This window comes from Typopeltis vanoorti, chromosome 21, assembly GCF_054136105.1.
Source record: "Typopeltis vanoorti isolate ZY-2024b chromosome 21, IOZ_Tvanoo_1.0, whole genome shotgun sequence".
NCBI classification, from domain to species: domain Eukaryota; kingdom Metazoa; phylum Arthropoda; class Arachnida; order Uropygi; family Thelyphonidae; genus Typopeltis; species Typopeltis vanoorti.
In genome coordinates, this window is record NC_143569.1 from 67,310,007 (window position 1) to 67,333,715 (window position 23,709).

Genomic DNA, 23,709 nt, shown 5'->3' on the forward strand with positions numbered 1-23,709 from the left:
AGGATATGATAGTACTACATAAAAAAAATTACATCATTACTAACTTCCTATCTACAATTTTCCTCCAAATCAGTCTGTTACTTGTCTGTTTAATTTAAAAAGTTATTTTATGTAAGTTTTTCTACATTTTTATAATTTTTTTTTTCATGATAATGTTGAGGAAAAATTTGACAGACAAACAAAAATCACAATCTGTGCAGGTCAATCCAGTGTATCCAACAAGGACTGGTAATGAGTGATGATACTCATATTTCAGGGATTACTCTTATTATCACAGACTAGCATGTATAAAGATGGAAAGTGCAATCAGGACCAAAGGTGGTTTCTCTGAATCCCACCATAAAAGGTTGCAGGACAAGATAACATTAATGCCATGGATGGGCTAATGATTAGCTAATCTGGTAACTAGGATCAAACATGGAACAGTTTTTCAAGCCATTTCAGGCCTCTAAATAAGCATGGTAGTTTCATGCCAAATGATGAAATTCATTTAACACTTCAAGACATTCACTAAGATCCATGCTCACGATGGGGATTTAGTAAGAGAGTGGATACCATCCACTCAGCCATCCAGGCTGTTAAATTTCAACATAGTGTAAATAAATTATAAGTGTGCATGTCATCAAATCTTTTATTCCCTATATTCAATATGAAAAATAAATAACGTATTCTGGCTTATTTGTTTCTCATTATCCAATTTGTTCTTTTTTAATAATAGCATTATAAAGGAACAGAGGCGTGTAAAAATATATAAAAATGACTATAAGAAAGCTTTACTTTTATATATAATATATTATAAATATGTCAATGTGTGAAATGAAATGTCATAAATAAAAATTCATTTCATTTTGCACATTAATTTGAGCATATTAATCAAGCTTGGTAAAATGTTTAAATATCAATTCTGTCTTTTTTGCATGATAACAGTAAAATATTTTTCATTGTATCTCAATGTTATGATTTTAATTACCTGAGGATTTCTAAGGAATGAATCTTTGTAATTTAAGCAGCCACCAGCCCGATCAGCTTTAGACCCTTTTATTCCCTGAGTCCACTGGCCATTAAAACGAAGTTCAAACCAACTTTTACTAAAACTAAACCAAGAAGTATTCACCAAGTGACAAATTGACATATCAGTAAAGTGAAGGCAATAGTCTTCAAATGGCATCCTGAAAATTTTAAATTGAGTCAATACATCTTCTTTATAAACAAATTTGACAAAGGTATATGAACACTGCAAGTATATATATCAAATGGCATAAAATAATGAGTATAAACTACAGCAATAGGTACTAACAAGTGAATTCAAGTTTCCTGATTATAATAAATGTATTTAATTCCTAGAGATTCCTTACTTTAAAAGTTAGATAGAGTCAACTTGGTGTACAAAATCACTAAACTTGTTCATTATGACAAGCCATATCATTATAAGTTCTACATTATACAGCATAAAATACTGAGCATGAACTACAGTACTAAGAATTCAAGCTTTCTGGTTATAATGAATGAATTCTGATTCTTAGCTAAATAATAACTTTAATTACTGCAAAAGTTACAGTCAACTCTTACTATAAGAAAAACTGTTTCAAACTCATACACATTATAACAAGCTATCAGAATGTTTTTGCCAATGCCTTAATTACATAAATGCAATACGTGTGTAGAGGCTTAAGTGCTGTGAGGACATCATGTTGGAGGCTTAATGGATTTTTTACAACACTCAAAAAGAATTAAAATAGACTTTAATACTTCCTATATTTCGTCCTAGTCACTAGGACATCTATGAGGATTACAAGAAAATTACTGTAACATATGCACAAATAACAAACAATACTAAGCCCAACCACGTGGGTGACACTAAAGTCCTATCTAGGTAGAGCGCCCTCTAAGGGCAGTCGTAGGTAGCCTGGAATGTAAGGTGGGAACTCTGGTGATGAGTGTTTCCCAAATCTTCGGAAGCTTAATGCACCCATATTTATTGAGATTTGGTTGGTTTTTGAGAGCTGCTGCTGCTTCTAAGAAAAGTCTCTCTTTCTTGAATTTGCTGTGGTGGAGCATGGTGGTTTTCTTCCATGATACTCTGTGGGTGGTGTCCAAAACATGGTCAGCCAAGCCTGAATGGCCATAGTTGTGTTTGAAGATGTAAGACTTGTGTTCCTCTAGACGGATGGATGCTGATCTGCCTGTCTGTCCAAAGTACGCCAGCTTACAGGAACAGGGTACTTTGTAAACTCCAGGCAGAGAGAGAGGAGGGAGCTGATCTTTCGTAGAACGGATAAGGGTAGCCAGTTTGCGGTGGGGCTTATATGCTGTGTGTAGATTGTATTGTTTTAGTATCTTGGCTATTTTTTCAGATGTGCCATGGATGTAGGGTATGGTGATGGCATTTTTAAAATCTTGTTGACGAGAAGGAAGGGGACTGGGGAAGGAGTTGATTTTTTTTTGATACTGTGATCGCTGTAGCCATTGGAGAGGAAAGTGCTGTGTATGTAGTTAAGCTCATTAGTGAGGGCGGTTCCACTGGAACAAAGATTGTGGGCTCTCTTGGTAAGAGTTTTAATAATGCCATATTGTTGAGAGGGGTGGTGGTGGTGGTGGGAGAGTTTGTGAATGTATCTGCCTGTGTGTGTGGGTTTTCTGTATACGGTGAAGGTAAGTGTATCATTAGGCAGGCGTGTGACTAAGGTGTCTAGGAAGGGTAAACAATTGTTCTTTTCCTTTTCCATAGTGAACTGGATTCTTGGATGTAGACTATTGAGATGACTGAGGAAGGAGTCTAACGTGTCTGGGCCTTGAGGCCAAATAGAGAACACATCATCTACATATCTTAGCCAGATAGAAGGTTTGAGTGGGGCTGAGTCTATGGCTCGTTTTTCGAAATCTTCCATATAGAAATTGGCAAGGGGGGGTGAGAGGGGGGAACCCATGGCAGTTCCCTCTATCTGCTTGTAGATTTTGTTGTTCCACGAGAAATATCCAGAGTTAATGGCAAAGGAAAAGAGATCTAAGATGTCAGAGGGAAAAACCTTTTCTAAGAGAGATAAGGTGTCAATTAAGGGAATATTGGTAAACAAAGAGGAGATATCAAAGCTTACCAGTATGTCTGTCTTCTTCAAGGTTAAATTTTCTGTGAGGGCTTTAAAGTGGGTCGAGTTTTTTATGTAGGACGAGGACCTTCCGGTGAGGGGGATCAGAGAGTTTGGCCAGATGTTTAGATAGTCTATAGCAAGGTGCATTGGTAGCATCTACTATAGGCCTGAGTGGGGAATTGGGTTTGTGCTACCAATGCACCTTGCTATAGACTATCTAAACAGCTGGCCAACTCTCTGATCCCCCTCACCGGAAGGTCCTCATCCTAAATAAAAAACTCGGCCCACTTTAAAGCCCTCACAGAAAATTTAACCTTGAAGAAGACAGACATACTGGTAAGCTTTGATATCTCCTCTTTGTTTACCAATATTCCCTTAATTGACACCTTATCTCTCTTAGAAAAGGTTTTTCCCTCTGACATCTTAGATCTCTTTTCCTTTGCCATTAACTCTGGATATTTCTCGTGGAACAACAAAATCTACAAGCAGATAGAGGGAACTGCCATGGGTTCCCCCCTCTCACCCCCCCCTTGCCAATTTCTATATGGAAGATTTCGAAAAACGAGCCATAGACTCAGCCCCACTCAAACCTTCTATCTGGCTAAGATATGTAGATGATGTGTTCTCTATTTGGCCTCATGGCCCAGACACGTCAGACTCCTTCCTCAGTCATCTCAATAGTCTACATCCAAGAATCCAGTTCACTATGGAAAAGGAAAAGAACAATTGTTTACCCTTCCTAGACACCTTAGTCACACGCCTGCCTAATGATACACTTACCTTCACCGTATACAGAAAACCCACACACACAGGCAGATACATTCACAAACTCTCCCACCACCACCCCTCTCAACAATATGGCATTATTAAAACTCTTACCAAGAGAGCCCACAATCTTTGTTCCAGTGGAACCGCCCTCACTAATGAGCTAAACTACATACACAGCACTTTCCTCTCCAATGGCTACAGCGATCACAGTATCAAAAAAAAATCAACTCCTCCCCCAGTCCCCTTCCTTCTCGTCAACAAGATTTTAAAAATGCCATCACCATACCCTACATCCGTGGCACATCTGAAAAAATAGCCAAGATACTAAAACAATACAATCTACACACAGCATATAAGCCCCACCACAAACTGGCTACCCTTATCCGTTCTACGAAAGATCAGCTCCCTCCTCTCTCTCTCTGCCTGGAGCTTACAAAGTACCCTGTTCCTGTAAACTGGCATACTTTGGACAGACAGGCAGATCAGCATCCATCCGTCTAGAGGAACACAAGTCTTACATCTTCAAACACAACTATGGCCATTCAGGCTTGGCTGACCATGTTTTGGACACCACCCACAGAGTATCATGGAAGAAAACCACCATGCTCCACCACAGCAAATTCAAGAAAGAGAGACTTTTCTTAGAAGCAGCAGCAGCTCTCAAAAACCAACCAAATCTCAATAAATATGGGTGCATTAAGCTTCCGAAGATTTGGGAAACACTCATCACCAGAGTTCCCACCTTACATTCCAGGCCACCTACGACTGCCCTTAGAGGGCGCTCTACCTAGATAGGACTTTAGTGTCACCCACGTGGTTGGGCTTAGTATTGTTTGTTATTTGTGCATATGTTACAGTAATTTTCTTGTAATCCCCGTAGATGTCCTAGTGACTAGGACGAAATATAGGAAGTATTAAAGTCTATTTTAATTATTTTTGAGTGTTGTAAAAAATCCATTAAGCCTCCAACATGATACATAAATGCAAGTTTAAGGGAATATCCTAAAGCAAACTATTCCTTTGGTCCTGTTGATTTTCTATAGTGAGAAATGATTAATTTGTCTTTATGAATAATTATGGAGACAAATTACCATGTTTGAGAACTTAATTTAATTATATGAAAATAAAATCTGATGTTTTAACCTTTCTATCAAAGTCATTCTTAAAAATACACACACTGTATCATAAGTTGGATTTGTTCTTTTTTTTTTTTTTTCGGATACTAGGTGGGCCATCCAAATCCTTGGGACATATAAGCTGTCATTTTCATTGAGATTTAGTTGATTGATAAGCATTTCACAGGATTCCTTGAATTTATGTTCATACCATGTTTTGGTTTGATGTAAGAATGGGTACCTTTTCAATAAATCTGGTGGCATATTTGAAGTGCGTGGTCAGAGGTCTGCTTTTCCAAAATGAAGAAACTTTGTGTCATTTGTGTTCTTCTTTTTGTTTTGGAATTGTATGACCTATTTCCTCTATTATAGGTGCAATGGATCAGATATAACCTGGGTGCACAAGGGAAGAGGAGGATCTTTAGAAGAGCTAAGCATACTTTTTATTTTTATTGGTGGTTTAAAAGTGGCAATGTTGTATATTTGCATTATATTGTCTATCTTTCAAATAAGATGGCTATGGCCTTATCGAAATTTTTTTTTTTTTTTTTAATTTTTTGTTGTATTTTTGTGAAGGATTCTATGGATTGTTTTCTTGTTATATCTTGTGAACTGATTAAAAAGGCACCATCAAACCAAAACATGGTATGAACATAAATTCAAGGAAGCTTGAAATGCTTATTAACCAGCTAAATCTCAACAAAAAACTGGCAAAAACTTAGATGTCTTAAGTATTTGGATAGCCCACTTACAATCCACCTAGCATGTGGGGGGAAAAAAAGTCCAACAATTTTTCAACCATCAGTATTGGGTAAAAAATCCAGAAGAAAAGAAATTTAACTGGATGATAATACAGTAACTCTCAGACAGCAAACAGAAATTTAAAATAACAGGACTACAGGAAACTAGAAACTATTAATGTAGTTTTACCAATGTAATTGTGGACTTTTTAATTATTTTAGTATTTTTTTGTTGTTGTTCCTCTAGAGATCAAGCTATGATCAATGGTTAACCAGAGCAGTTATTCTCAGTCCACTGTAGTATGTGCTGATGTAGTTTGTGATCCAGTTAATATATATGTATTCCTGAGGATGATCTTAATATGCAGGTCAAAACATCAAATTTCATTTTAATATAATTAAAGTAAGTTCTCTAACATGGTAGCATGTCTCCATAATTATTATTATTATTATTATTATTACTATTATTAAGGGCAACACCAGGGAGTCATTAGACTCATCGAGGGAGGCCCCAAATCATATTCATCGCAACTATTTGACATTCATACAATATCTATCATACCTCGCCTTAAACTCATTCACTGTCACAGCATCCACCACAGACTCAGGGAGCGCATTCCACTCATTCACTACTCTAAAAGTAAAGAACCCAGCTCTAACACCTTTACTAACCACACTTTTGCCCAGTTTTCATGGATGTCCCCTAGTCCTCCCACAACCAGCCCTGTTCTCAAAAATATCTTCTGAATTAATTTTATAGAAACCCTTCAGTAATTTGAATGTCTCAATCATATCTCCCCTCCTCCGCCTATCAACCAATTTTTGCAACCCACAAATCCTCAACCTGTTCTCATACGGTTCATTCCACAGACCTGCTATCATCTTGGTCACTCGTCTCTGGATCCTCTCCACCTCCTCCCCATCAAGAAGAAACCTAGGTGACCAAATCTGAGCACAGTAGTCTAGATGGGGTCTTATCAAGGCTCGATACAGAGGAACAATAACCTGCTTGTCTCTGCTTGTCAACGTATTCTTCAGCAACCAAGTGATTTGATGAGCTGATTTGGTCACTTTTGCAATGTGTCCCCTAAATTTCAATTCCTTATCTACCAACACTCCTAAATCTTGTGCCTCATCAATTTCCTGGAGCACGATTCCACCAATGCAGTAAACTGCCGCCAATCTTTTCACTCCAAAATGCATAACTTTACATTTTGCCACATTAAACTGACATCCATTCTCCTTAGCCCAGACCTCCAATCTATCCAAATCATCCTGCAAAATTTTGACGTCATCTGCATTCACTATTGCCCTACCCAACTTCGCATCATCCGCAAACAAATGAACTGTTCCTCTCAGATCATTTCCTATATCATTTATGAACAAATTAAACAGCAGTGGTCCAAGAACAGATCCTTGTGGCACACCACTAGTCACAGGCCGTCTTGTGGACTCTACTCCCGAGTAAACCACTCTCTGATATCTCTCCGTCAACCACCCTCCTATCCATCTCACCAACCCTATGTCCATTCCCATATGCTGCAATTTACTGATTAGAATTCCATGTGGAATCCTGTCAAAGGCCTTGGCAAGGTCCAGTAGAATCACCGTAAACCCATTACCCTTATCCAGTTCAGCCGTCACTGTGTTATAATACGTGAGCAAGTTACTGAGGCATGACCTACCCTTCACAAAACCATGCTGTCCCCGATACAGTATCCCATTTTCTTCTATCCAATCTTGTATTTTCCTCTTGACTATTTTCTCTAAGACCTTGACAATGATTCCTGATATGCTAATCGGTCGGTAATTTACAACAGCAGTCTTGGAACCACCTTTATGCAGTGGAACTATTTTCCCCTCTTTCCACCCGCTCGGGACTAACCCAGACCCGAGACTCAAATTAAACAAAATGGTCAAGGGTACTGACAATTCTTTAGCTGCTTCTCGTACAACACGAGCTGGTATACCATCCAATCCCACAGATGTATTGACATTGAGGTTATGCAATAGACTACTCACCTCCACTTCATTAACCACAATTCCCGTATAATCTACTGGTTTATTCGTTTCTGCAATGTCACCACCTGGATGATATACTTTTGCAAAGTGCTCACTTAGTAACTCAACTATCTCAACTGATTCAGTTACCTCCCTACCATCGGCATTCTTTAAAATCAATCTGCCATGTACATTTTTCCTTTTACTTGCTACATATCTAAAAAACTGTTTAGGATTCTCATTAGCCTGCATGGCCAATGTTCTTTCATAATCCTTTTTTGCTTTTCTTACCACACTCGTCACCCTTCTGGCCTGCGCTTTATACCGTTCATGTGCCTGCCGGTCACCCTTCTCCTTAAATTCCCTCCATAGTTGTTTCTTTTTTTGCAACTCAAGCTTAATGGTGTTATTCATCCATTTAACTCCTACTTGATTTATTATTCGGACTCTAGGTATACAGTCAGCCATTGCTTCATGCAAGCACTTCTTAACTACCTCCCATGCACTATCAACTTCTAGTCCTTGCAGTTGTACATGCCATTGCACTGAACCAATCAAACTCCTAAGCTTGTCATACTTTCCAGCCCGATAATTCCACATGTACCCTGTCTTAATTGAAAATTCTGCACCTTTAGCCACCTCCCAAGATAAAACCCTATGATCACTCTCACCGATTGGTGGCAATGTGGTCATATTTGTTACAGTCAAATCCTCAGATGTAATTACTAGGTCAAGCACTCTCTGACCCCTAGTATTTTCCATTACATGCTGTCGCAGATAGTTATCCCTTAATAACCGCATAAAATCCAGTTCCTTCCTCCCGTGTGTCCTCTCCTCACTCCAATCAATGCGACCATAGTTGAAATCTCCCATAATAATCACCCTCCTTCCACCCATTTCTTCTATTTGCTTGTGCATACTGTCACCACCATCTTTTCCATCACCTGGTCTATAGCAGCACCCAATTGTATATTTAGTTCTGCTAGCCACAATCTCACACCAAATGGCCTCAAATGTGCTCTTTTCTCTATCCTGCAATTCAACTTCTATTCTCCTTGGCTGGAGCTCATCAGCTATCATCAACAATACTCCTCCCCCCATTTTATTCTCTCTGTCATTCCTGAACACACTATACCCATCACATTCAATCCCACTAGTTATATCATCTACAGTCAGCCATGTTTCACTAATACCTATAACCTGTGGTCTGGAAGTGCCAACCATGGCCAAAAACTCTTCCTTCTTGTTCCTAATACTCCTAGTATTAGTGTACATGAATTTAAGACCCCCATTAGCCCCAACCCTACCTTGATGCCTTATATTAACTATCCCACTCAGATTTGTTGTCCTTATTTGCTCTGGCATATTATATTCATTCTTACATTCAACTGCCTCCATAAGGACTGTATATCTACTCCCCCCCCCTTAACAAATCTAGTTTCCCTGAATTTGCACATCCACTACATTCAGCAACACTTTCTCAAGTCTTCTTACACCGTAACCATTCAAATGCAAGCCATCCATCTTATATAGATCCTTTCGCCCATCAAACTCACTCCACACTTCCACAAATTCCACACCACTCGTCATACATAACCCACACATAAAGTCATTTGCAATTATAGCCCTCCTTTTAAACATTTCACTGTCATACCGTGGCAAAAGACTAATCATTCTAACTCTCTCACTCTTTTCTTTTGCTACCTCAAACAATTCATTCAGGTCTTCTATCATTTCCATTTTATCTCCTTTCAAATCATTCGTACCTGCCACAACAATCATTTCTTTCACCCTTTCCTTTTGCTCTCTAATAGACGCAGTTACGTCCTTTATGGTCGCACCAGGTTGGTACGATTTTGTCAAATCCTCTACTAACACACCTCGTACTAACGAGTCTCCATACAGCACTCTATCCTTCATTTTGTTCATGTTCACATTCATACGTCTATTTTTCCTGTCATACCTTTTATTATTGGTTGGTTCATTCAGTCTACTTTTGTTCATGCACTCTAGCTGCTGTTTTGCTCTTTCTATCGCACTATTCAACAACGCGATCTCACTCAATGCATCTATCTCATCTTTTTTGTTCTCTGAGAAACCATTTATACTATCATTCACACTTTCTACATTCACACTCTCACAATTTTCATGTACAACCTTGCCGTTTCTTGTCATATCCCTATTTCCTTCATTCTGAAGGTTGACAAAAATATCACACTCACGATCCGAAATACACTTCAATTCCGCATTCTCCCTACATTTTCTACACACATTCAATCCTTTATTATCATCTAACCACACTCCGACCACACTCCGCAAAGCGTACATTTCACAGCTAGTGAAATGTACGCTTTGCGTACATTTCACTAGCTGTGAAATGAGTAGCATAAAAGAAATGAGTACACTGACTCATTTCTTTTATGCTACCGTTCTTTGATAACGATGGCGAACCTTCATTACTGGCCGCCATTTTCCTTCGCACAGGTGCCATACTTATCTGTAACGTGTTTTGTCAAATTATACGTTATAACACACCAAAAATAGACGCACTAAAATACGCAAGGCAAACAAAACAAAACTACACAATATTAAGTAATTTGTATCGATAACTGAAAATGATACTTATCTTATCTGGAGCTTGCACGAACACTACACATTACGAATTCATCTAGCGGCGACTTCCCGACAAAGATTATGTTATAAAACACTTTAGTACACTAACCACGCTAATAAAGCTCCAATAATATACCAAAATTAAACACTTAAGTCCATTAAATTGAATCCAAAAACATTCATAAAAAATAATTTGAATTCAAAATTCAAATTATTCATAATGACTGCTGATCATTAAAAGAAAGAACTAATTTATCTTCGTAACTGTAAAAAAGGATCAAACCCATTTAAATAATGAATCTTATAAACATAAAAAAAATCTAAATAAAAGGCAAATATACAGGCTAAGAGGCAAAATTTGTGTCTTTTAAGTAATGCTATACTAAAGTTGGTACTCTTATGGCATGGGTCCCATGCTGCCAGGCACATCCCAGGTTGTGGATAGGGGAATTTATTTATTTTATTTATTCTTACGGCAAAAGGAATACAGAACAGCTAATTGTCAATGTCCAGTCTGGAAAGCCAATCCAAGGCCTTATCCATCACCTTGTGGATGTCCTGTAGGCCACCACATGAAATTGGCGCCTTGGGCAGTCATTCACAATATGAGTAATCATCTGAGCCACAGAAGAACAATCACAATAAGGGTGGTCTAACAGCCTCCATTTAAGTAGTAGGTAGCCACATCTGCCCTGGTTAGTTCTGATCCTGTTGATTGATGACCAAATCTTCCTAAGAAGAGCAAAACCAGGCTGCAGAGCACAGGGATCTTCTACCAGGAAGCTGTTTGTTGGGAGATTGTTGGACCAGTATTCTCTCCACATGTCAAGTGTTGATGGCAGGGCAGCTGAAGATAGTTCGTCCATGGACCAGAAAGGCTTTCTAGATTTTAGGCGAAGACTGGTGGATTTATGAGAGTCTGGTGCAGGGGCAAGAGTGGGTTGCTCGTTGCTTTATTAAATTCTTTAATCGAGGCTTGTCTTCTATGTATGTTTGGTGGAGCAATGTTAGATAAGACAGGCAGCCAGGAGAGAGGGGTGCATTGTGCACATGGTAGAGTTTAGCTGGATGTCTATAATGTTAGTGTGCACTTCTTTCCCAGATAGGGGCACAATATTCTGCTGCAGAGAATGCAAGGGCTAGTGCAGACGACTTTAGGACTTTTGCACCACAACCCCAGGTTGTTCCAGCAAGCCTTGAAATTATATTGTTTCTCATTTTAAAACCGATAGGTGAAAATGGTGTAAAGGATATTGTGGTAGGTGGACAATCATGAAGAATGAGAAACGGCTAGCACACAGAGCCTCTTTAGAAGGCTATTGATGGACAGAAAGGCAACATGATACCACCTTGTTCTATTTTTCCCCTAGTAAGATAGCAGTATGGATGGACATTCTAAGAGATAGTAGCACACAATGGCTCAATACTTGTGCACAGCAGGGGAAGAAGCAAGGCTTCCCAGGTCAAAATCCTTGTGCATTCATTGGGATGTGGAATGTGAGAACCCTCCTACAAATTGGAAAATTGGGAAATTTGAAGAGAGGAAATGGATAGATTAAAAATAACCATTTTGGAAATTAGTGAGATGAAATGGAATGGAACTGGAGACTTTTGGAGTGGTGATTTCAGAATCATTTGTTCAGGTGACAAGACAGCAAAAAATGGAGTCGTGGTAGTTCCCAATAAGGAATGGGGAAGAAGAGTAATCAACTCAGTAAAATGTAGTAGCGGATTGATAATGGTAAACCTAGAAGCAAAACCAACAAATATTATAATAATACAAGCCTACTAGTGACCACAGTGATGATGAAGTTGAAAGAGTATATGCAAATATGGAGAATATAATCAAACTCACCAAAAAGGAAGACAATCTTATTGTCATAAGTGATTGGAATGCGATCACTGGTGAAGGCAAAGATGCTAGAGAGGTGGGAAAGTATGGACTTGGATGCCAAAATGAAAGAGGAGATAGACTTTTGGAGTTCTGCCACCAATTCAATCTGATCATTACTAATACCTGGTATGAGGTATACTTGGAAAATGCCAGAGGATATAGGAAGATACCAGATAGATTATATTATGACAAAAAATAGATTTAAAAATCAAGTAAAATCATGCAAAAGTTATCTAGGAGCTGATGCTGACAATGGCTACAATTTGGTTTTATTGAAATGTAGTCTGAAATTAAAAAGCTGTCACAATCAAGGAAAAGGCCCAAATAGAAATAGATAACCTGAAAACAGAGGAAAACTATAGAAACTATAAACAGCAAACTGATGAAAGCATTAAAACTGGAGAGAGCAAAAAGAAAAACATGAAGAAAAAATGAACGCACTTGAAGGACACAATCATCAAGGCTGCCAAGGACTGCATAGGATTAAGGAACAAGCAAATAAAAAAGCCATGGATTACCCAGACCATTCTAGACCTAACAGATGCAAGAAGGAAACATAAAACCTCCCTAAATGAAGAAAGCAAAGACAAATATAAACATATAAAAAAATATGATAAGTAGAAAGTGTAAAGAAGCGAAAGAACAATGGTATATAGAGAAATGTAAAAAAAGAAGATTTAACAAAGACTGGGAGAACTGATAAGGCTTATAACATTATAAAACGAATAAGCCAGCAAAATAAGACAAGAAGCACAATTATCAAAAATAAACAGGGGAACATACTTATAGATAAGGAAGAAATTTCGGAAAGCCGGAAGGAGTATATAAGAGATCAATATAATGGAAACGATCCAGATGCCAAGGCTATAGAAGATGAAACGAGACTTGATGTTGAAGAAATTGGTCTAACTATATTAAAAGATGAATTTGAATGGGCACTAAATGAATTGTTGGCTAACAAGGCACCAGGCATTGATAACATCGCCTCAGAATTAATAAAATATTCAGGAAACATAACTCAGTCATACCTTTTCGAGATCATAAAGGATATATATGAAATGGGGATCATTCCCAAAGACTTTACACAAAGCTCTACCATACCCATTCCTAGAGTAAATAACGCAAACAAATGTTAAAATCAAACACTAAGCTTAATATCATATGCTTCGAAAATACTACTAAAAATTATACAAAAAAGATTAACAAAGAATGCTGAAGATATATTGGCAATGACCAGTTTGAATTCAGGAAACAACAGGGAACAGGAGAAGCAATCCTAACTCTAAGAATAGTTATCAAAAGAAGATTTGAGAAGAATCAAAATACTCTGATAGTCTTTCTTTGAGAAAGCCTTCGATAGTATGGACTGGAACCAAATGTTTCATCTCCTAAAAACAATAAAGGTAGATTGGTGAGATAGAAGGCTCATATTTAATCTTTACAAGCACCAAAAAGTCCTAATAGAAACGGCCAGCAATAAAACAGAAACTGCAATAGCAAGAATATGTAGAGCTGTAAGACAGGGTTGCTCTCTTTCGCCCATACTGTTTAATCTCTACACTGAAGATGTAATAAATAAACTGAAAGAACTAATAGAAACAGGAATTAAGATAAATGGAACTGATAACTAGCTATGGTTTGCAGATAACATAGCAGTTATAGCTGATAACAAAGATAAATTGAAATCCACCCTGACAAAGATAGAGGGAAATTTTCACACAGTACAGCCTAAAAATTAATTATAAGAAAACAAAACTATAAATTACGAGTAAGTCTTATCATGTAAGATATTAAAAACCAAGAAACCAATCAGATATTAAAGCACGAATAATCTTGGCCAAAAAGGCATTCTACAATAGAAGAAACATTTTCACCAGTAAAGGGCTTAGCATCCACCTCAAAAAAAGGCTAGTGAAAACATACATATGAAACATTGCATTATATGGTTGTGAGGCCTGGATGCTAATAAAACAAGACAACAAAAAGTTGGAGGCATTTGAACTTTGGTGCTGGAGAAAGATGATGAAAATAGTTGGACAGAAAGAAAAAGTAATGAAGAAGTTCTAAATACAGTTCACGAAGAGCAGTCACTAATGAATCACATCGAAAAGAGAAAAAAAAGCTTAATTGAACACTATCTGAGGCATGGGGGGAACTGATTACAGAAATAATAAAGGGGACTGTAGAAGGAAAGAGGCCACAAGGCAGACCAAGAATTTCATATATAAATAACATAATGATTCTAACTGCTGCTAAGAGTTATGAAGAGATAAAAAGGAGGTCACAAGACAAGATGTTATGATATGCTACTATAACTAACCAATCTTCAGATTGATGCACCAGAGAAAAAGAAGATACTAAAGTTACATTTATGATGAAAGTTATATTCTTGTAAGCTCTTGGTCATTTTCAAAACTAAAGTTTCAAAGGTAAATATGGTTTTGCTATTGGTTTATTATATTATATTATATTATATACATATATATTTTTAATGCCAGAATTAAACTTCTGAGGTTCTTTTCTTTGATACTAAACTAAAGCATTCCCAGGAATGAAACATCGTTTTTGTAGCATCTTTTGTAAAATTCAGCAGAATCCCTAACAAAAATTAAAAACTTACCCTTACAGACCACTGACATCATGGTCAATTTTGATATTCAGTTCTTATTTGCAAGTGTCCCTCTTGCCAACACTCTCCAGTTATTATCATAGGTCTGACACAGTCGAACTGTTCAACTTTGTAATTCACTTCCACTACTTCACCTGTAGAAACAAACTCTACAAACAAACTGAAGATTGGGAGTCCTCTTTCTCCTGGTATAGCCAATTTCTACTTGGAATAGCTTAAAGACTCTTAATTCTCTTCTATTACAACACAGTCTCAGTTTGAGGCTATATAACATAATGCTTTTGCCATTTGGCCTAAATCTGAAGCATCTACCTGTGGTCCTAACTAAGATTAACAGCCTACACCCATGAATCAACTTCACCAGGAAAAAGTAAAAGGATGCATCCTTGATCTCTTGCATCCCCCCCCCAATCTGATGTATTAACAACTGTTCATAAACCTGCTTTCACAAGCCATTACATGCAGTAAGAATCAGTCCATCATCCTTCTCAAAAAATGGACATCATTAAATCCTTACTTAATAGACCAACCCCAAGGATCTCAGACTAAACTTGACACTATCTGTAGCATCATGAAACATCATACAGAAAAGCAAATTTTTTCCCAAGGCTCAACTGCTCCCCCTTGGACATGCTTGACCATCCACATATGCACATTTTTCATCTCAACTTTCCCTTAAATTTCCATTACAACTAAGTAACATGACTTCGCATATACTAAATTAATGTTGAAATAAAGTGGTTTAATCATCTCATTGTCTGCAATGTCTGTCAAAATTACAGGTATTCTACAGCTAGTTTCTCTATTTTGTGAGAGGAAAAAAATCCAAGCTTACTGGAAAGAATAAGAAACTTGCTGTCACCATGTTGGCAAAGATAACTTGCCTTCAGTTAAGAAGCCTTTATAAAGTTCCTCAAGTTCTACAAACAAAGAATTTGACTAAGATCGTTGCAATCTTAAACACTGTCACTACAAACTGAGCTTTGGTATACTTAGCTGCATGATTACAATCAACACCACTTATAATGATATTGATTACAAACTCAATATGACATTAATATTCATCATTACAAATAATAATGATCATTACCTACTGTATAGCTATCTTTGGAGAAGCTCTGACATGCTACTATCCAGGTAGAATAAATTTCACTGCTATACTTCTTCTCTTCAATTTTTATATCATTTTTAATTGCTTTTACTATTTTCTCTATTTTGAAGTTTATTAGCAATCTCCAGAACATTTTACTACTTTTATAATATTTATCTTTTCATGCCTTGTTTCTTTAAACTTATTGTGTTCATGATGGAGCTTATTCTATCGTTCAGTACATGCTTCCTTGGCTTTCTTCAGATTTCTGTAAATCAGTAACTAGACTTGAGTCCTTGTTTTCACACTCATTTTTTCCCAGTAATATTTGCATATTGGAGTATACAGTTCACATCTAAAAGCTTTTTAAGATTTTTCAAACATTTTCATTTCAATGTGACATATACATTTTATTCAGCTCAAAACTGATGATAATTTTAAAAATTCCCTATATTCTAAACTACTCTAAAGACATTATTATCAATAATATTATAAACAATAAGACTTTTCTTTTGTATGCTCTCTTCATGAATTTGCATGTCTTTATGACTGAACATGGTGCTAGTGAGGACCAGCCCATGTTCTGAGCAGATGTCCAGCAGGCACTTATTATTATTGTTTCTTCCCAGCTTACTAGAGTACCAGGCAATGTTGTCTTTAGACGGGAGTCATCTTCCACCTAAAGACAATCACAAACATTCATGCCCATGACAGGATTTGAACCCAAAAGCCTACTGGTTGGAGAGCAGATACTTGGCCAACCAGGCCAGTATGACAATATCCTTACAATGTCTTGCTATTATGTCTACCAATCAACCACCCTGTCAGTAAAGGTTGGTCGATTGGTAGAGCCTCTGCTAATGGCTCATGCAAAGAGTTAAGCAAGTTTGAGTGCAGTTAGTAGTTGGAAGGGATCAATCATTCGATGATGTTGGCACACTCTCCCTCAATGAGTCTTTGGACTCCCTAGAGGTGTCAAATAATAATAATTATTATTATATAGCAGTTTAAATAATAGAAAATATTTTAAATAATTATTTAAATAATTTTAAATTAATTTAAAATATTTTAAATAAAATTATTTAAATAATTAAATAAAACAAAAATTAGCAGGAATGTTATTTAATCAGGTGATTCCTCCCTCAGTATATCTGATTATGTTATACTCCATAATCATGTACTTTAGACCAATACATGATACAATATGGTAAGCCATTCATAAGGACAACCTATCTTTGTTCATTAACAATAGAGGATATCTACTATTCAGACACACTATGGTAAAGTTAAGAATGGACCCTGGAGGTCAGAGGCCATCAGTTTTCTGCATTCCTTCTGCATCTGGCTTTAACCTTAAAGAGAAATTGAAATTGTGATTTATATATAAGAAATACAATGGCAATATTTTTTCTCATAACTATGGTTTAATAAAATATTTATAATACTAAATGTAGATTAGATATTCATACATTATTTTTTACTTATTTATTAAATAGTCTGTTAAAAGATAACATTTCTTGGAGTTCTAACATACCAGAATTCTCCATCTTCTTCAAACGTCAGTCCCATCTTTTCTTGTTCACTTTTTGATATCTTTGACCATTCTGGTGAACTGGAAAGAAGTTTGGTCAATTTCGATTCACTATAGCACCAACTGAAACAAATGTAGGAAAAGCACAAAAAAGGAAAGAGCACTAATATAAATGATCAGCTTTAAAAAAAAAACTGGAAAGGATCTCATAAAACATACTTACATCCAGGCTTTGAAAGCAATAAAAAAACAACAACAGAACAGATTTAATAACCGTTAGCATGTGACAAATTCTAGTTTCATATATTTATACATAAATATTCACTTCCACTGTATGAATGCATTAATAGTGTGTATGTATTAACATTGTCCCTGAATTAACAGTCAGTGCATTGCAAAAAAAGCAGTAATAGGATTTCACAGTATTTTCCCAGTTCTATATTATTTATAATCATATAGTTTAGCTTACTAATTAAAAACCTATGCTTTCTCTTTGTGTCCTCTTCAAGCGATCAACATCCTATCAATTCTTCAACTTTCATGCATAATATTAAATATAAAAATTCCCACAAAGCAATTCAAATAACAATATCTCAATTGTATCTGAAAATCAGATAGAAAACATGTATATATTTACTAAGGTAAATATATAATGTTCACATTCTGTTATATAGTATGCATTTTTTTAAATAATGCCAAAAAAATGCAACATTTTAAGGATAGGATTATTAATGTCATATAATAAAACTGCACTTGACCAGTTCCATGAAAGATTTTTTGGATTCCAAATTACGCAACACATGACAGATTACAAATTACATAAACAAAGCATGTCAGAAAATCACCAAAAATCAACTGAATGACAACTGAAAAGCAATTCAACGAAAATCAATTAATCAAAAAATAATTTATTGAACAATGATCCATCAAAAGACAATAATTTGAATAAAAAACATTCGTAAAAATACAATATATCAAAACATAGCTAATCAAAAATCCATGAATTATTAAAGAGTAAATCATGGGGATGTGTATGTGGGGGGGGGACATTGAAAAAAAAAATGCATTAAAGAGACATGCAAGTACTAAGTTTGGAGGAAATATTGGAGGTTACCATAAGAATAGAGGATGCATTTTATTTTATGTTTCAATATAATTAATACATTAGTAACAAATAAATAGTTTTTTGTTTGTTTGTTTAATTTCTTGGGTTAAAACAGATGGAAAGATAAATAGTAATTCTGTGATGGGAGAGAGGAGAGGTTGATTTTTGCTGGTCAGGAACAAATTTCACTGATTCCCATTATGACTTTTCTTTTTTTTGCACAACTTTTGTTTATGCTGGCACTTCTAAGAACCTAACCCCCCACATAAACAGAAGTCCACCGTAGGTCAAGAATAACTCCAAGAAAGGCAGGACTAGTTTTGTTTAGAAAAAAAAATGTGAAAATATTATTATTATTATGTAACACCTCCAAGGACTTTGTGGGAGGGCATACTACTCCGCTACAACTCCCAGTCTTCCTTACACAATCCTTGAAACGACACGATAATACTACTACTACCACCATCAACACAAGGCACCACTACCACCCACCACCACTGTGGAGATCTGGTTGAGGAATGAACTCCATCTTCCTATTTGAACTGGGTTATGCTTTAAAGTGTTACCAGAATACTCATCAAACATGACAGTCAAGCTTTCATGCATATACACTAATGCCAGAAACATCAGTGAGTAGAGCAAAAAAGCTATTGCAAGAGCTTAATTCAAACATGGCAGTGGGACTGGATGAGAATATCGGCAACTGCTGAAATAATGTGCAAAAGAAATGACCTGACCTGGCTGTTTGACTTGAGTATCAGCATATTCATGATTCTTAATGAATAGAAGGAAAGAAAGTAATTCCATTATACATGGGTTGAGCCAGGACTGATGCAATGAATTACAGAGAACTCAATATCTCTAGAGTGGTCAACAAGATATTAGAGAGGCTGATTAGGAATTGTATCCAAAGTTGGATGTGATCCTATATAGAGGACAGCACAACTGAATAAGGAGAATGGATATAACATGATGTCTGGATTTTGTTAAGGCATTTGCCAAGATTCCATATGCAAGGTTACTATACAAACTCAAAATGATGGGTATGCAAAACTGATTTATAACGTGGATAGGAGAGTGGCTGACTAATATCACAAAGTGATGTATAGAGGTGCTGAGTCTAAGAGAAGGTGATCAGTTGTGTACCACAGGGATTCTGTACTTGAACCACTGTTATTTATCTGATATGTTAACATGCAAGAATGATGGGGGGAGGGGATCTTATGGTACAGATACAAGTGAGATTTTGTGCTTCATGTCAAGTGGAAGGAGAACAGAAGCTGAGTAAAGATGTGTTTAAGAAGCATATGAAGTACTTTTCATGGTGTGCAGTGAGTGTGTGGAACAGGCTGCCATAAGATGATGAGAGTGGTTCTTTATCAAGGTAATAAAAAACACATAATATAGTTATTTAGGCATGAGTCACTGAAAGGTGCCCTTTCTTGATAAATCTTTTGATTCTCACAAGAGTCATTTTCAGGACACTATCATCTGGTCAAGTTATCAAACATCCAAATATTAGCCAAGAAAGTTAGGAAAAAATAAAATTTTACTGAATAGTTAAATGGCATAACCATGTAGTTTAAATAAAAATAACAATAAAACATGGTATCTTGAATAAAACTTACTTATCACTAAAGGGGCCCAACCATTCATGTTTACCCCATGGATTTCGTAAACGAATCATATAAATCTTCTCTCTTCCAATAAAAAATGACATTAAGCCTGTATTGCCAATATAAACTTTCCTAACAGCTGTTATGCAGTAAGCGTGTCCCTTAAGAAGACCAACTTCTGTACGAACCTCTTGCTCTTCTTGGCATGTGGCCTATGTTGTGAAAACAGAAAAAAAATACGATGCAAGATTAAGTCACATTCATATAAACTTCAAAAAGTTGGTAATATGCATTTTGATATACCGTATACGTCGGCGTATAACACGAGGCCTAAATTTTAGGTTATTTTTAGGTGTTAAGCTTATGTCAGTTGTATAAGATGACCCCCCCCCCAATTTCTCCTTCCTTGTATTAATGCAATGTTAGGTATTGTTGTTACATCCGTTATTTTTATATCTATGCATATCCATTATTTTTTTGCATGGCATAGATTTAGTATTTATGTGAATTACCCTAATTAAAAGTGATTAGCCACCTCAATTTTAATTAATTATTAATTTTGCATTTTTTTTTAAATTTTAGGAGTATTAAAATTGTTATCATTTAAAATCATGGAACCAGCAACAAAACTAAGAAAGTATGAAGCTCGATTTAAAATAAGGATAATTGAAATGGCAAAGCAAACTAATAACTGTGACATAACATAATTTGACATAACAAAGAAGATGGTAATGGAACGGAGGAAGAAAGAAGATATTTTAAACAAATTGCCAAATTTTGTGCGATTAGAACAGGGATCCCGATGGCCGCAACTAGAAAATCACGTTGCAAAATGTTTATCTTGTTACAAGAAATATGATTAGAGCATATGCACTAAAATGGTCAAGACAATCTAGATGAAAGTATAGAATTTCAAGCTACTTCAGGATGGCGTAATCGTTTTATGAATAGACAAAATCTGGTAATACGACAAAAAACGAAAATTGCTCAAATACTACTAGCAGATCTTGACCACAAACTTACCAGTTTCTATAAATTTATTATTCAGTTGAGACAAGAACATAGATTTCTATTGTCAAATATTGGAAATATGGATGAAACTTCTATGAGCTTTGATATGATAAGCAATAAAAAAGTGAAATCTAAAGGTAGTAAGAGTGTGCTAATTCGAAGTACAGGTCATGAAAAAACAAGGTTTACGGTTGTGTTGTCATGTTTTGCTGATGGAACCAAGTTAAAACCAATGATCATCTTCAAACATAAAACTAAACCTAAGATTAATTATATGAAGTCAAAGGCTTCAATTCGGCGATGTGAAATTATTTAAATTACGGGATATTACATCCCATATTGTTTCATAGCCAAATAAGAAACTCAAAGAGTTTCATGCCGAATATAGAAACTATATAAAGTTCAGCAAGTCCAAGCGTGAGCAAATACCTGGATAGTGCAACACATAGTCCATCTGGTAGTGCCACACTGGGGCAACTCATAGTAAGGGTGGAGCAAGCTCTGATCACTGTTCTTGGTATTTACTCATAATGTGAAACCCAGCTACTAGGAGCTGTATTACTGTTCTACATCATGAGAGAAGGTCACTACCCAGACTGGTTTCAACCTTTATTGAGGTCTCATCAGTGAGTAAGAATGGGAGTTCATGTCTCTCATCATCAGCCTTTGGAGTATAAAGAGTGCTGAAGGTCAGCAGGTAATAAGAGGGGAAGAGAACAAAAGGTAGAGTATGATAGTAAGAGATAATAAAGAGGCCTCAGTCAACCTGTTTAGCTATGTAACCAAGAGGTTGTGGCTAAACGGTCCGTACACATCACTCTTCTCACCTGTTCTTAAAAAAAAAAAAATTTAAACGTACTTTACCCCATAGCTTAAACTAGATTAAGCCAGGTGTCTGAAGATGTCATCTCCTAACACGTATTGCTCTATATATAAAAAAAAGTGACTTAAATTAAACCAGGTGTCTGTAGACATCTCCTGTTCCTACAAGAAAAAAAAAACTGAAAACATTTTAAACTTAAGTTATATAGGATTGAATTTTTGAACTTAACTAATTAACTTAGCGCCGAATTAATGGGGTCCACTGTTTTGAATGGCGACTGAGGAAAAAAAAAAACACCTGAGAATGGAGATTTGGTGGGAGAACCTGGCCCAAGTGATGCAGCTCACGAGGAGCTGCACCGCCTCGATGTAAGCCTTCGCTGCTCGGGTTCTCAGACAGACACCTTCCTGTTTGTTGAACTGTAAGATCTGTGGATTACCTTATAGGAAGAGATGGGGTTTTATTTGTCTCTGTATAAGGAAACATATTATGGGTGGTTTGCACAGTTTGTTTACAAATTTGTAATCTCCTAAGAGATGCCTTTCTTGGGCTAGAAACGTCGGCAGATAGAAATAGAGCCCGCTTAGGACTCTTGCGTATATTACGCTTTCGACTTTCCAGATATGATACTTGATCACATTGATCAGAAAAATTATGAATTTTTGGATTTTTCTGCCAGAGGGGGGAATTGCAGATGTATGACACCCTACAGTGTCAGCATCGGAATTCCCAACACTGTACTTAGTCTTTGCCAGATATGTTGGGCGGGGGGGGGGGCAACAAAAGTAAAAGAAGTGTCCCACCATTTCCACGCTCTGGTAGATATCACAGAAGGGGTCGCACAGACTTGGTCTATAGCGGAACTTTACCAGTTTCACAGGGAGTTGTCCATAGGCTATTCGCCATGCTAAATCCCTGTGAAACGGCTGTCCCCAGCTATTCCTGATGTTTTGGAATAGGATTTCCATATTTGTATCTAAAATTGGCTTATCACATCTGGAAAGCTGGAAAAATTCCCAGTATACTGCTTGTGATTTTAATTTTAATATATCTATTCCCTCTGTTTTAAATTTTTTTATGTGTTTACTAAGTGAATAATACCAGTTGGGCACAACCTCCACGTAGGGACCAGCATGACCCGTGATCCCGAAGCAGGGAAGGAAATGTCCTAGAAAGTATTTAATTAAGTTGCCTGAAACATAGTTAGACTTTAAAAGCCTTCCATATGGTTTTAAGGGTATTTGCGTAAAATAAACATTTAAAACTGGGAAGTGAGAATCCCCCTTGCATGCTTTTTAATTTTAGATAGTCTTTCCTGACATCGTGTTTTCTATTATTCCAGAAAAAGTCTATGAATGGTTTGTAAAGCTGATTTTCTTCTGTTCCCTTAACATCAGTAATATTAATTGTGTGCACGTACATTGGCGTAATAATGGTTTTGATAACTATTGCTCTTCCGTAAAACAAGAAATAGTTGGGTTTAAATGGTTTTAATTTTTCTGCACAGATAGTGCAACACTGGGGCAACTCATATTAAGGGTAAATACCAAGAACAGTGATTGTAGCTTGCTCCACCCTTACTATTAGTTGCCCCAGTGTTGCACTACCAGATGAACTATGTGTTGCACTATCCAGGTATTTGCTCATGCTTGGACTTGCCGAACTTTACATAGTTCTATATTCG

General features: G+C 36.5%; 1 protein-coding gene across 1 annotated transcript in view; it reads right to left on the minus strand.

Moving 5' to 3' along the window:
* The window catches only part of LOC150094942 (calpain-5-like), a 151,250-nt gene that overhangs the window by 60,905 nt on the left and 66,636 nt on the right, over positions 1 to 23,709 (minus strand). The window contains exons 6-8 of the mRNA XM_090411403.1: positions 20,204 to 20,403; positions 17,474 to 17,551; positions 971 to 1,169 (exon numbers count right to left, since the gene is read on the minus strand). Coding sequence (XP_090267529.1) covers positions 971 to 1,169; positions 17,474 to 17,551; positions 20,204 to 20,403 — 477 coding nt within the window. The remainder of the gene's footprint in view (positions 1 to 970; positions 1,170 to 17,473; positions 17,552 to 20,203; positions 20,404 to 23,709) is intronic.